The sequence below is a fragment of the Pelophylax lessonae genome (genome assembly GCF_965119305.1).
Source record: "Pelophylax lessonae genome assembly, chromosome: 9".
NCBI lineage: Eukaryota > Metazoa > Chordata > Amphibia > Anura > Ranidae > Pelophylax > Pelophylax lessonae.
In genome coordinates, this window is record NC_138776.1 from 232,421,480 (window position 1) to 232,434,323 (window position 12,844).

The 12,844-nt window shown below is 44.9% G+C and overlaps 5 protein-coding genes across 5 annotated transcripts; 3 read left to right on the forward strand and 2 right to left on the reverse strand.

The window, feature by feature from the left end:
• Positions 1-1,393: 1,393 nt before the first annotated feature.
• On the forward strand, positions 1,394-2,038 carry LOC309564743 (histone H1B-like; the record flags this gene model as incomplete). Its single annotated transcript, XM_082269426.1, has 1 exon — positions 1,394-2,038. The coding sequence occupies one exon, from the start codon at positions 1,394-1,396 to the stop codon at positions 2,036-2,038; it is 645 nt and encodes a 214-aa protein (XP_082125552.1).
• Positions 2,039-4,678: 2,640 nt separating this feature from the next.
• On the reverse strand, positions 4,679-5,094 carry LOC309564759 (histone H3.2; the record flags this gene model as incomplete). Its single annotated transcript, XM_082269441.1, has 1 exon — positions 4,679-5,094. Exon 1 carries the CDS (start codon positions 5,087-5,089, stop codon positions 4,679-4,681), a length of 411 nt encoding a protein of 136 aa, XP_082125567.1. The 5' UTR covers positions 5,090-5,094.
• Positions 5,095-8,026: 2,932 nt separating this feature from the next.
• Positions 8,027-8,338, forward strand: LOC309564838 (histone H4; the record flags this gene model as incomplete). Its single annotated transcript, XM_082269521.1, has 1 exon — positions 8,027-8,338. One exon carries the CDS (start codon positions 8,027-8,029, stop codon positions 8,336-8,338), a length of 312 nt encoding a protein of 103 aa, XP_082125647.1.
• Positions 8,339-9,754: 1,416 nt separating this feature from the next.
• On the reverse strand, positions 9,755-10,147 carry LOC309564766 (histone H2A type 1-like; the record flags this gene model as incomplete). Its single annotated transcript, XM_082269448.1, has 1 exon — positions 9,755-10,147. The coding sequence occupies one exon, from the start codon at positions 10,145-10,147 to the stop codon at positions 9,755-9,757; it is 393 nt and encodes a 130-aa protein (XP_082125574.1).
• Positions 10,148-10,471: 324 nt separating this feature from the next.
• On the forward strand, positions 10,472-10,852 carry LOC309564814 (histone H2B 1.1-like; the record flags this gene model as incomplete). Its single annotated transcript, XM_082269497.1, has 1 exon — positions 10,472-10,852. One exon carries the CDS (start codon positions 10,472-10,474, stop codon positions 10,850-10,852), a length of 381 nt encoding a protein of 126 aa, XP_082125623.1.
• Positions 10,853-12,844: the final 1,992 nt, after the last annotated feature.

A 12,844-nucleotide genomic window follows, 5' to 3' on the forward strand; every position in this document is an offset into this window, starting at 1 on the left:
AGGAGCCATCATAGACGTGGTCTATTAATAGCCAAGAGGGAAAATAATTTCTGGAAATATGGAGTACAATGTGTTCTGACATTGGAGCTCTATGTAGGTGTGCATGGTTTTGGTTGGATGAGTTTAGCGGTGCGTAGACGATCAGCATAGAAAGATTGGAATGAAAAGAGATGAGAGAATGATGTCCTGTGATCACATTTCCCCTCATTACTATTCACCTGCATTACAAGTCTGAGTGCGATAAGAAGACAAAGTGTTTGCCTTTAGAGTGCACTTCATCTGACAGTAATAATACAATTGACCACATTGATAAAATATATCCTTTTTGAAGAATAGGAATAAAAACTGCGTATGTCCGGCTCTTTGTACAGAGATGTGGGTGACACGTTTGTGATGCTTCGATAAATATATCGTATTTGACTATTTTCCTCCTTTCACTGTAAATTTGGAAATTTGTTGAATTATGAGATAAATGGACTTTTGATGTGATTAGGATCATGGAAAGCTTTTTTCTTGGCGCTGTATATTTTCCGGATTAGCCGGAATTGATTAACACTAGAAGAGCGGTGCTTGGAATGGAGGGGGGCAGATTACATTTTAATAGAGGGGAGGTCTTCCAGAGTGACTTCTTTACCTCTATATGACATTATACCTGAGTAGCCGCCAGTATAGATTTGCAGCAATATGTGACAATAAACATACTCAGAGTATTTGTATAAAAACATGTTTATCATGGTGAGCAGATAATGATACATTGTATATTAAACATGACATTGTGTAATCAGCTGAGACATTTGTATGTATAACAATCTCTCCCATCACATCACACAAGGATCTCATGTCACCGGCTGATGTTTTTCTTCCAGGCTCCTTCTACTCAGCTATAAATGAGCAGAGTTCTGTATTAGAGGGAAATGTTTCCTGGTGGTCACTCTTTACTCATCTAATGTGAAGATCATTCTAGAGGGAGATGTGAGAAGATTGTTTTCTGTGTAGAATTTGTGTAGAAAAGAAGATAGAAGGAAGAATGGGACACACACTCAGGAGGATGGAGGTGTTTGCAGCCTCTGTGTTCAGCCTCCTCAGCAGCTCCTGACAGCTGTAAGTGACCCCCGATAAGTGACAGTCCAGTGAGCAGATCGGGTCCCCGATGAAGATCGGACAGCGTTCTATTTCACATAAAAGTCGGTTTTCTATCTACTGGGGAAACACAACAAGAGAGAGAAGATTCTCCAACTACTCCATGATACTGAGTGGGCGTGTCTGATGTGTAACCAATAGCAGAGCAGGAGGATTGTTGTGTACCGACCAATAGCAGTGCAGGACGTTTAACTATATAATCCCAGAAGAGGTGAGTGGGGAAGTTTATCTGTCCAATAGACTTTCTAGAATCATGTCTGAGACTGAGAGCGCCCCAGCCGCCGCTCCTCCAGCGGAGCCCGCCGCCAAGAAGAAGGCGACTAAGAAGGCGGCAGCCGGAGGAGGGAAGAAAGGCAGCAAGAAGCCGTCCGGTCCCAGCGTGTCCGATCTCATCGTCACAGCCGTGGCCGCTTCCAAGGAGCGCAGCGGGGTCTCCCTGGCCGCCCTCAAGAAGCTCCTGGCCGCCTCAGGATACGATGTGGAGAAGAACAACAACCGCCTCAAGGTCGCCATCAGGGCGCTGGTGACTAAGGGGAGCCTCGTCCAGGTGAAAGGACATGGAGCCTCCGGATCCTTCAAGATCAACAAGAAGCAGCAAGAGGGCGACAAGGCCAAGAAAGCCCCCAAAAAGAAGCCATCAGCTGCGGCCAAAAAGCCAGCCAAGTCCCCTAAGAAACCGGCGGCCAAGTCCCCCAAGAAGGCAGTAAAATCCCCCAAGAAGTCGGCCAAGAGCCCCAAGAAACCGGCAAAGGCTGCAGCTGCCAAGAAGGTGACAAAGAGCCCCAAGAAGCCCAAAGCTGCACCCAAGCCCAAAAAAGCCGCCAAGAGTCCGGCTAAGAAGGCGGCCAAACCCAAGGCAGCAGCCAAGCCCAAGAAGGCCGCTCCGAAGAAGAAATAAATCCAAGCAGCCGGAGGCCTCCTTCATCTACACCCCCCAAAGGCTCTTCTCAGAGCCACCCACCTCCTCCTAACTGAGCCACACATACCTACCTACACTCACCTCCTCCTAACTGAGCCACACATACCTACCTACACCCACCTCCTCCTAACAGAGCCACACATACCTACCTACACCCACCTCCTCCTAACTGAGCCACACATACCTACCTACACCCACATCATCCTAACAGAGCCACACATACCTACCTACACCCACCTCCTCCTAACTGAGCCACACATACCTACCTACACCCACCTCCTCCTAACTGAGCCACACATACCTACCTACACTCACCTCCTCCTAACAGAGCCACACATACCTACCTACACCCACCTCCTCCTAACTGAGCCACACATACCTACCTACACTCACCTCCTCCTAACAGAGCCACACATACCTACCTACACCCACCTCCTCCTAACTGAGCCACACATACCTACCTACACCCACCTCCTCCTAACAGAGCCACACATACCTACCTACACCCACCTCCTCCTAACAGAGCCACACATACCTACCTACACTCACCTCCTCCTAACAGAGCCACACATACCTACCTACACCCACCTCCTCCTAACTGAGCCACACATACCTACCTACACCCACCTCCTCCTAACAGAGCCACACATACCTACCTACACCCACCTCCTCCTAACTGAGCCACACATACCTACCTACACCCACATCATCCTAACAGAGCCACACATACCTACCTACACCCACCTCCTCCTAACTGAGCCACACATACCTACCTACACCCACCTCCTCCTAACTGAGCCACACATACCTACCTACACCCACCTCCTCCTAACTGAGCCACACATACCTACCTACACCCACCTCCTCCTAACAGAGCCACACATACCTACCTACACCCACCTCCTCCTAACAGAGGCACACATACCTACCTACACTCACCTCATCCTAACAGAGCCACACATACCTACCTACACTCACCTCATCCTAACAGAGGCACACATACCTACCTACACCCACCTCCTCCTAACTGAGCCACACATACCTACCTACACCCACCTCATCCTAACTGAGCCACACATACCTACCTACACCCACCTCCTCCTAACTGAGCCACACATACCTACCTACACCCACCTCCTCCTAACAGAGCCACACATACCTACCTACACCCACCTCCTCCTAACAGAGCCACACATACCTACCTACACCCACATCATCCTAACAGAGCCACACATACCTACCTACACCCACATCATCCTAACAGAGCCACACATACCTACCTACACCCACCTCATCCTAACAGAGCCACACATACCTACCTACACCCACCTCCTCCTAACAGAGCCACACATACCTACCTACACCCACCTCATCCTAACAGAGCCACACATACCTACCTACACCCACGGCACACAGTGCTCCGCATCTCTTCTACACATCTAATAGCACACAGACATCAGAGATGGGCGCTGATCAATATTTCCTCTTCTAGATCATTCACTTGTTTTAGTATGTAAAAGTTTAAAGGAGAATCATTCTAATGATCGGGAGATCTCATCCTCCGCTCATCTTACAATGATTAGGAAGTCTCCTGTGTTGAGAATGTTATAACTTTTTGAGAAGATAAATCTGTATGATTACCTAAAAGCTCCTATTAGCTGATATATATATATAATTTATATTCAATTGCCTGCCAATATTTTAATGGTTTAAAATATTTGCAGTAACAGTGGAACCCCCAACATGGGCGTCGTGCGATAATAAGTAAAGAGAAACTACTGCTCGTAATCCCCCCCCCCCCTCCCCCTCCTATCCGTACACAATAGTGCTGAGTGAGGGATGGGCAGGAAAATGAATCTCCATACAGATGAATTGTTTTCCTCTCCAATCCCGGATGTATTCTTCCCTGTAATGTGTCCGTGTGTGATCTCCTGTGATGACACAGTTCTAGTATGGGGGGAGGGGAGATAGAGGAAAAATCCCTCCTGATCCCCATAGTGACATCTCCATGTGGACTGTGTAAGGTTTACCCCCCTCCCCCCACAAATTAAATGGGCTGATTGGTCATCAGCTCTCTAAGCACGATTCCTAATGACTCGAAATCGATTCCATTGTTTGAAATAAGAAATTATTACGTTTCTAGAAAATGCAACTATGTGTCTCCTGAGAGAATGGGAACCAAAGATTGTTTAATCTGTTCCTAGGAAAGTGTGTTTTACCGTTAAATATTGTAACATTGTATCTATTAGGGAAGATATAGAGGAAGTGTGAATTGTGTTACAGATGAGTTCCATTGTATTTATTACAATAAATCGGCAAGAGAAAGGATGTCCCTTCTAGATGAGAAATGGGAATGTTTTCTGTGTAATTATATTAGAGGTGAGCTTTACTTCCACACTGAGCTTCGGAGCGCAGAGAAGGGAGAGAAAAGAAAGACGTGGTGAAGGTGATCCCGGGGAATGTATAGGAATGTAGTAGCCGGTATTTTCCAGCATGTAGTCGGTGTGATGAGGTAGTATATATATAGAGCTCTGTATATAGGAGGATGTGGTGGCTCTGAAAAGAGCCTTTGTGTTGGGATGATGGGAGTAGTAGTAGGAGTGGTGGTGCCCTCCCCTTCTATGCCCTCTCTCCGCGGATGCGGCGTGCCAGCTGTATGTCTTTGGGCATGATGGTGACTCTCTTGGCGTGGATGGCGCAGAGGTTGGTGTCCTCGAAGAGTCCGACGAGATAAGCCTCTGAAGCCTCTTGCAGAGCCATGACGGCGGAGCTCTGGAAGCGCAGGTCGGTCTTGAAGTCCTGGGCGATCTCTCGGACGAGGCGCTGGAAGGGCAGCTTGCGGATGAGCAGCTCGGTGGATTTCTGGTAGCGGCGGATCTCTCGGAGAGCCACGGTGCCGGGCCTGTAGCGGTGAGGCTTCTTGACTCCGCCGGTGGCCGGGGCGCTCTTGCGGGCGGCTTTGGTGGCCAGCTGCTTGCGGGGAGCTTTCCCTCCGGTGGACTTCCGGGCGGTCTGCTTGGTTCTCGCCATCTTTACTCAACTCTCTGCTGGAACAGTGAATGTGAGGCATTGCCGCTCTGCGGAGCCATTTATACACAGCACTGCCTTCCGATTGGACAAGTAACTCACACGCCTTTCAATGATTGGTTTTCTTAAAAAAAGCGGCATTTTTAAAATGCCCGCCCAAATCTGCACGTTATCTTTGTAAGTAGAGTCACCATCTTTGTGTGGGATGGGGGAGGGGAGTTACTTTACATCATACAAGCGATCTCTATTCTCAAAAAGAGAAAACATTCATCAGACATATCTTTATAGATTTAGGAATTATAGACTGTGAGAATGGACTGGCGGTAGATCTCTACCTTTCTATATGATGGGAAATAAAGGATTCCATGTTTCATTATCAGATCTGTGTAGGATCATGGAACTGACCTCTATCAGACATGTAGCAGTTATAGATTTCCTCATATTAAAACTAGAATAAGAAAAAAGTGAAATGACTGGTAGAAATCATGGCACTGCCAGATATGTACAATGAATCAATAACACAAATATTTCATGTCTGAAGAAGCAGATCTGTCCCCTCTTAGAAACATTGTAAACATGTTGCTGGTTTCTAGTTACAAAGTAAATGAAATTCTCTTCGGAGTATTGAATGGCTGAGGATCCTTTCTATCAGTTTTCCTTCCTGCCAAATGAGAAAATATTCATCAGAAATATGATATAAAATAAAAAAAGATCGGAGATTCCTAATCGGTGTAAGAATTAGAAGATCTGAGATTGGACAGTTTTTCTCCATAATACAGTAAATGAGATGACAGAAAATCCTCCTCCGATCTCACTGATCTGATTATTCCGTTCTTAGTGAATAACAAGTAGAAAGTTGACTTGCACAGCTTATTCCATCCAGCACAATTCTGTACTAACATGGAGGGACAGATCTCTGAGCAGACAATGAATCGTCCCCCCAGCATTGCCCTCCCTGCTCCGGGCAGATCTGGGATCAGTCGGTGTCATTGTTTCCAGATGGATCAGCGCTCAGGAAGTTTTCTATCAGATCCATTTGAATGAAATTGAACTAAACTGCTCCAATGTATTCTCTATGGAGGAGAAACACTGACACCTGCTGGTAAAAAGAGGAATGACTTCCGTGCGGGGATCTGTGAAGAGATACAATGTAATTTCATGGCTTCCTTTCCGAATCCATAGGAACAGAATAAAACGGATAAGTGTGTGCAGTTTGATAACAGAATTACAATTCATAGCTGAAGATCTGAGGAAATGGCATCCAGACTGCAAAATTTATCGGATTATTTTGCATGTTTTTTTTGTGTCAGATAAAACCTTTAGAAGTCGGCAGATGAGGGATCGCTCGGTGCGATCATTATTTCTAGATGTCCCATGTGGATCAGTATTAAATCCTAACACCTATTGCTGAATTCCCCTTTCAATCAAATCCCTGTGTAATAATTATAATAGGTGTGCCGCTACTGCACCTTTCACACATAGATAGATAGATTTTCGGTCTATCTATCTATCTATCTATCTATCTATCTATCTATCTATCTATCTATCTATCTATCTATCTATCTATCTATCTATCTATCTGTCTATCATCTTATGTGGATCTAAGATCGATCTGTAATGAATGATCAATTTGTCTATACAGTGGTACACCTCTAATTAAACAAGTAGGCTAAAAGATCTGATTGCTGAGAATGGGGCATGTTTGATCCAGGGTGTATTGCTGCAGAATAACACATTAACTGATACAGTGCAATGATGTGGTGAGATTGGTTGGTGTATGAGCACTGAGGGATGGAATTGGTTTGTACCCCTCTGGTTATGTGCAGCAGCTGTGCAGGGTCCTATCCCATTCTAATAGAAGATGATGAGAGATCCGGGATTCTGGAGACATAATACATTGTGTGACATCTCATCTGTTCCAGGACTCTGGGGGAACATGACTTGTGAGAGATCAGCAAAGGGTTCTAGATGTCACAATCTATCCGTGCAGTGTATGACCGGAAGGAACCCAGAGCCGAGCGTTCATTGTGGGGACTTTATATAGTAATCTGGATAGGAAGGTCACCAGTGGAAGGTGTTAGAACATCTGTTATAAACAGGAGGATGGATTGAGGGGAGAACTTTATATGCAGGAAGCGTTAATGGTCTATGAAGTCTTCTCTGGTCAAAATATGTAATAAAAAGTCGGCTAAACGATTGTGATAATTATTGGGAAGGAAATGGATTTCTAGAAAATATTGGAAAACTGATAATTCTTCATAAGACCATTGTCTAAATGTTGGGGTGGCTAGAAGAATTTTAGTTTCCATATTGATGGAAAAAAAAGGGGGAGGGCAGTTGTATGGACATTTGAGTGCGCTCACATCTCTGGTATTCTTCTTTCTTTTTTCCGGTTGGGGTCATTTATCTAGGAGATCTGCACTCTACTAAAAGCTGGGAGGTATTATGTCTCGTTTTGGGTGGGGTGGGGGTGTTACAAATGCTGCATTTTATGGTATTTTTGCGATTTCTATGTACTTCATAATATATTATTTTATATATTCTTTTTTTATATTAGGATACTATTATATTTTATTCACTGAATGTGAATATTCCGATGTCTGAGTATGTAGTGAGGACATTTATTTGGAGGATCCTGGGTGACGTCAGAGACATGACCTCACCAGTAATGATGATCAGGTAACATCCAATGGTCACCCAAAAGGAGTGAAATGTTGTTCTTTCTATTGAACAAAGAGCATCATCGAGCGGGAAATTCAAATCACGGAACTGCTGAGGATTGGATGATTGAGAGCACAGAGAGGCGGACTTATTGTGACGTCTGGACGCGCCCTCCTCCAACCCCTCCCCCTTATTCTCCATCAGGTCCGCATATGCTGCATATAAAGCGAGGCTGGGTGCTTTTACTTCACATTCGTCTGATACACGAAGAGCTTGGAGATGTCTGGTCGCGGTAAAGGAGGAAAGGGTCTGGGGAAAGGAGGCGCTAAGCGCCACAGGAAGGTGCTCCGGGACAACATCCAGGGCATCACCAAACCCGCCATCCGACGTTTGGCCCGCAGAGGGGGTGTCAAGCGCATCTCCGGTCTCATCTATGAGGAGACCCGCGGAGTGCTCAAAGTCTTCCTAGAGAATGTCATCCGCGATGCCGTCACCTACACCGAGCACGCCAAGAGGAAGACCGTCACCGCCATGGATGTCGTCTATGCGCTCAAACGCCAGGGCCGCACTCTCTACGGATTCGGAGGCTAAACCCCAACATCCACCGACCCACTTCACCCCAACAAAGGTCCTTCTCAGGGCCACCCACCTTCTCCTACAAAGAGCTGTAACCATTTATTTCTCTTAGATCAACTTTTATCATGTCGGAATGAAAGCTTTTTAGCTAAACACATATTAATCCGATTGTACAACTTTATTTTACTTGGAATACAACAGATCGAAGCGATCTAGTGTTTATATTCTCTCCGCTTACAATATCGTTAGATCACTTTATTATTTTTCAGCTAGCTTGTTGAGACACCGATAAACCCCTTTCTTAGGCATTATTTCCAGTCACCTCACATTTCTTTATAGAAAAATTCGGGGTGTGATAAGGGGACAATAAATATCGCTCAGTGACATTTCTAGATGATCATTACTCTATTTTCTCATCATAAAGAAAGGTAGAAGTCATGTGACTGTCGTGTTCTGTGTATAGCGGTGGATTCCGAGCACTTGCAATAAAGGACATTTTTTGGTCAGTAATAATCCGGTCACCCCTCTCTAATCTGATTGAAATTAAAGTGTTGATGTTTTTCCAATCAAAGTTCTCCTCTGCTGATCTCAGTATTCAGGGTCGGATTTGGCGGTATAAAAGAAATGGATTTTTGTGTAACGATTTACACAATTCAGGCGGGTGAAATTTGAAATATTGGCCAATCAGAGTTGTGGGAGATCCCACAGCCAGCCACTAATGTCTTTCCTATGAGTACAAAGAAAGTGTGCGCTCCCTCTCCTTTCTCAGAGTAGAGGTCACGTGTTCAGTGACTTTCTAATCATCTCTACAGCAGGGCGGACTCTGAAGTATCAAACAACAAAACGGACGTTTATCAATGTATGGATTATCGTTGTGAAATAAAGGGACCGTTGATGAATGTTCCACAATAGAAGCTGCTGTATTATCGTGATGGTAGATGGGAAGTGTAAAGAGAATTGTGGCGGGAAACATGAAGATTGCAGCAATCAGAACTGTGAGATTCCATGAGAGATGACATGACAATGTATATTTGTGTTGCGGTGAGAGTGAAGGGGGGGGGGGGGGATTGTTATTTCTAGAATGATTTGTGATGATGAGAAGTAAAGGATGGAGGAGAATGAAGAGGAGTCCCTGTAATGAGAGGACATTGCTCTATAAAAAGGGACACTGAAAGCGTTCCAATATAAACATCTATCATCATTTCTTATTACTGCCACGTGTCATCCTAAGACATTGTTCCCCCCCATGGGGAATCACACCTTCTAGTCATAGTAAGTATTTTATTTCCTACCTGGAAAATAAATGCAATCTTTCATTGTTACAATTAGATCTCCGAATAACAATGTAGATGTATGCAGCTCTATGTATGGATGGGTGGGTGGCTCTGAAAAGAGCCGTTGTGTTGGGTGACGTGGATGAACCGGTGGTGATTACTTGGTCTTGGCGGCCTTGTGGCTCTCGGTCTTCTTGGGCAGCAGCACGGCCTGGATGTTGGGTAGGACTCCTCCCTGGGCGATGGTGACGCCCCCGAGCAGCTTGTTGAGCTCCTCGTCGTTGCGGACTGCCAGCTGGAGGTGTCGGGGGATGATGCGGGTCTTCTTGTTGTCGCGGGCGGCGTTACCGGCCAGCTCGAGGATCTCAGCGGTGAGATACTCGAGGACGGCGGCCAGATAAACGGGAGCTCCGGCCCCAACCCGCTCGGCATAGTTACCCTTCCTGAGCAGACGGTGAACACGACCGACTGGGAACTGCAGACCAGCCCGGGATGATCGGGTCTTGGCCTTAGCCCGAACCTTTCCTCCTTGTTTGCCGCGGCCAGACATGTCTCTGTGATATTGGAGTTCTCAAAGAGATATGAATGGCTGCAGCCGCTCCCTTTCCTGTTATACTTTGAATGATATGACGTCTCGCTCTATGATTGGCCACGTTTGAAGCCAGCCAATGCTCTCTAGGTTTGCATCTAGACCAATCGGTAAACGAGGAAGGAAAGCATGACGTCACTCACCATCACATGACCATGTCTTCCAATAGAAGAGTGAGGAGGAAGGAAGCTCATTTGCATAGGACAGCCTATATAAGCAGCACATGAGGGCGGCGCCAGTACACTTTATCTTCTCAGAGCGGAGAAAACATTCTTATCCCTTATCATGCCTGAACCAGCCAAGTCCGCCCCGGCGCCCAAGAAGGGCTCCAAGAAAGCCGTGACCAAGAGCCAGAAGAAGGACGGCAAGAAGCGGAGGAAGAGCAGGAAGGAGAGTTATGCCATCTACGTCTACAAGGTGCTCAAGCAGGTCCACCCCGACACCGGCATCTCCTCCAAGGCCATGAGCATCATGAACTCCTTCGTCAATGACATCTTCGAGCGCATCGCCGGCGAAGCTTCCCGCCTGGCTCATTACAACATACGCTCCACCATCACCTCCCGGGAGATACAGACCGCCGTCCGCCTCCTCCTGCCCGGAGAGCTGGCCAAGCACGCCGTCTCCGAGGGCACCAAGGCTGTCACCAAGTACACCAGCGCCAAGTAATACCCCTCCCCCATCCATCACCCCAACAACACACAAAGGCTCTTCTAAGAGCCACCCACATACTACACAACCGAGCTGTCATACAATTTTTATGTATCGTACAATTAATTACTTTTACAAGTTTTAGCTCTTCGGATAATTTAAAATGAACTCAAAATGGCATCATTAATAATCTTGAGATGAGAAGTAGGTCGGTCAGACTGGAAGGGGAATGAATAAAACCTAATCTCATCCTTCTTTATTGCGGAGATCGTCTCCCCTTTCTGGCTCTATACATTTCCTATTCCTCGCCTTGTACTGCACACACCCAACTGCTCTAATCACCTCTGCTGCATTGTTACAATGAGAGATTCTCCGCAATCTCCCGCCTTACATTGTTCCTTTATCTGGGAAGATCGTGAAGCTTTTATTCCGCAACACAATGGGGGATAGAAGCAAGAAAAGTGAAACATTATATCTGCTCAGTCATCTCAGATCGGCTAATCCGACACTGACAATTATTCATAGAAAATATCACTCTTTCCCGGACAGTCCCTTCAATTCCAGGAAATATATATGTAGAAATATTATTGTTCTGTTTTAAGGTTTGATTTTGCACATCAGAATACAGAAGTTGCTCTGTTATTGGATGTTTGTTATAGAGAACTATGAGAAGTCTACGGAACAAATATTTTCTAGGCTGAAAACGGAGATAAATCTCCTAATAAAATTCTTTGGATTCCTCATAAAGACATCGCTGCCTAAATAAGACTGATAATGAAACCGCTCACAGTTCTGATTGGCTCAGATCTGAAATAGCTATTTTCAAATTTCCCGCCTGAATTGTGAAAACGTTACAGAGAAATAATCAACCCCATTATAACACCAAATCCCACACTGAGATCATCAGAGGAGATATTTATCCGATAAATATCTTTAACACTTTATTTTCAGGCAGATTCGATTAATATGGAATAAACAGAAATAGAAATGAAAGATTATTGAATAATGTAAAACATTTCCATATGTTCAAAATGCAGAATCCCTACCCCCCCCCCCCCCCCACACACACACACACACACACACACACTGCTACATACAGAACATGATAGTGAGATTACTTCTCTCATAGATCTCTACCTTTCTATGTGATTGGAAATAAAGTATTACATGTTTCATTATCAGATCTGTATATGATCGGGGAACTGGCCGATAATTAATGTTTCATTTTTCAGACATGACATGTAGCCGTTACGGATTTCCCCCCTACATCCTAAAATAAAGGAAAAGTGAAAGGGCTGGTAAAAATCTGTAGTAATCACAACACTGCCAGATAAATATATACAAATAATCAATAAACACAGTTTTTGTAACTAGATATCAGAAAAATGTTAACAATGTGTCTAAGTAAGTGAAATTCTCTGCATAGTATTGAATGGCTGTGACCCCGCCCCTTCCATCAGTCTTCCATCAGGTCAGCTTTTTCTTATAAGAAAGAATGCAGGCCTTTTTTTTTTTTTTTACAGTAATATTGTATAAATATGAAATTGTTATGATGTGTGACAGATGAATGTTTTCTGTGTAATCTCCAAGGAAGAACGAGGAAACCGCAGTAAAGGAAGAATAGCGCCAAATATGAACAGGGAATGGATGAAGAGAGGATTTCTGTACATTTCACTGTTTCCTTCATTTCTATTACTTGTGCAAGTAAAGTCTTCTATTTATTGTTGTAGTCCCACCCCCTCCCCCATATAATGTGAAAAATAGAATTAGGGTAATGCGAATTTTCCTGACCCTACAACAGCTCCAGAATAGGTGGAAGGAAAATCAATCAATGTTGTCTCTATCAGATCATCACAAATATGTTTAAAAACAGCAAAATGTATTGCAGTTAGTGCTGAGCTCCGACTATGTCACCCGGGAGTCATCTACTGATCCATCAAACGGTTCTCTGCACCTTATCATTGGATTATGGGTCCCATATCCCAACAATGTGTCTAATCTAAAGGATGG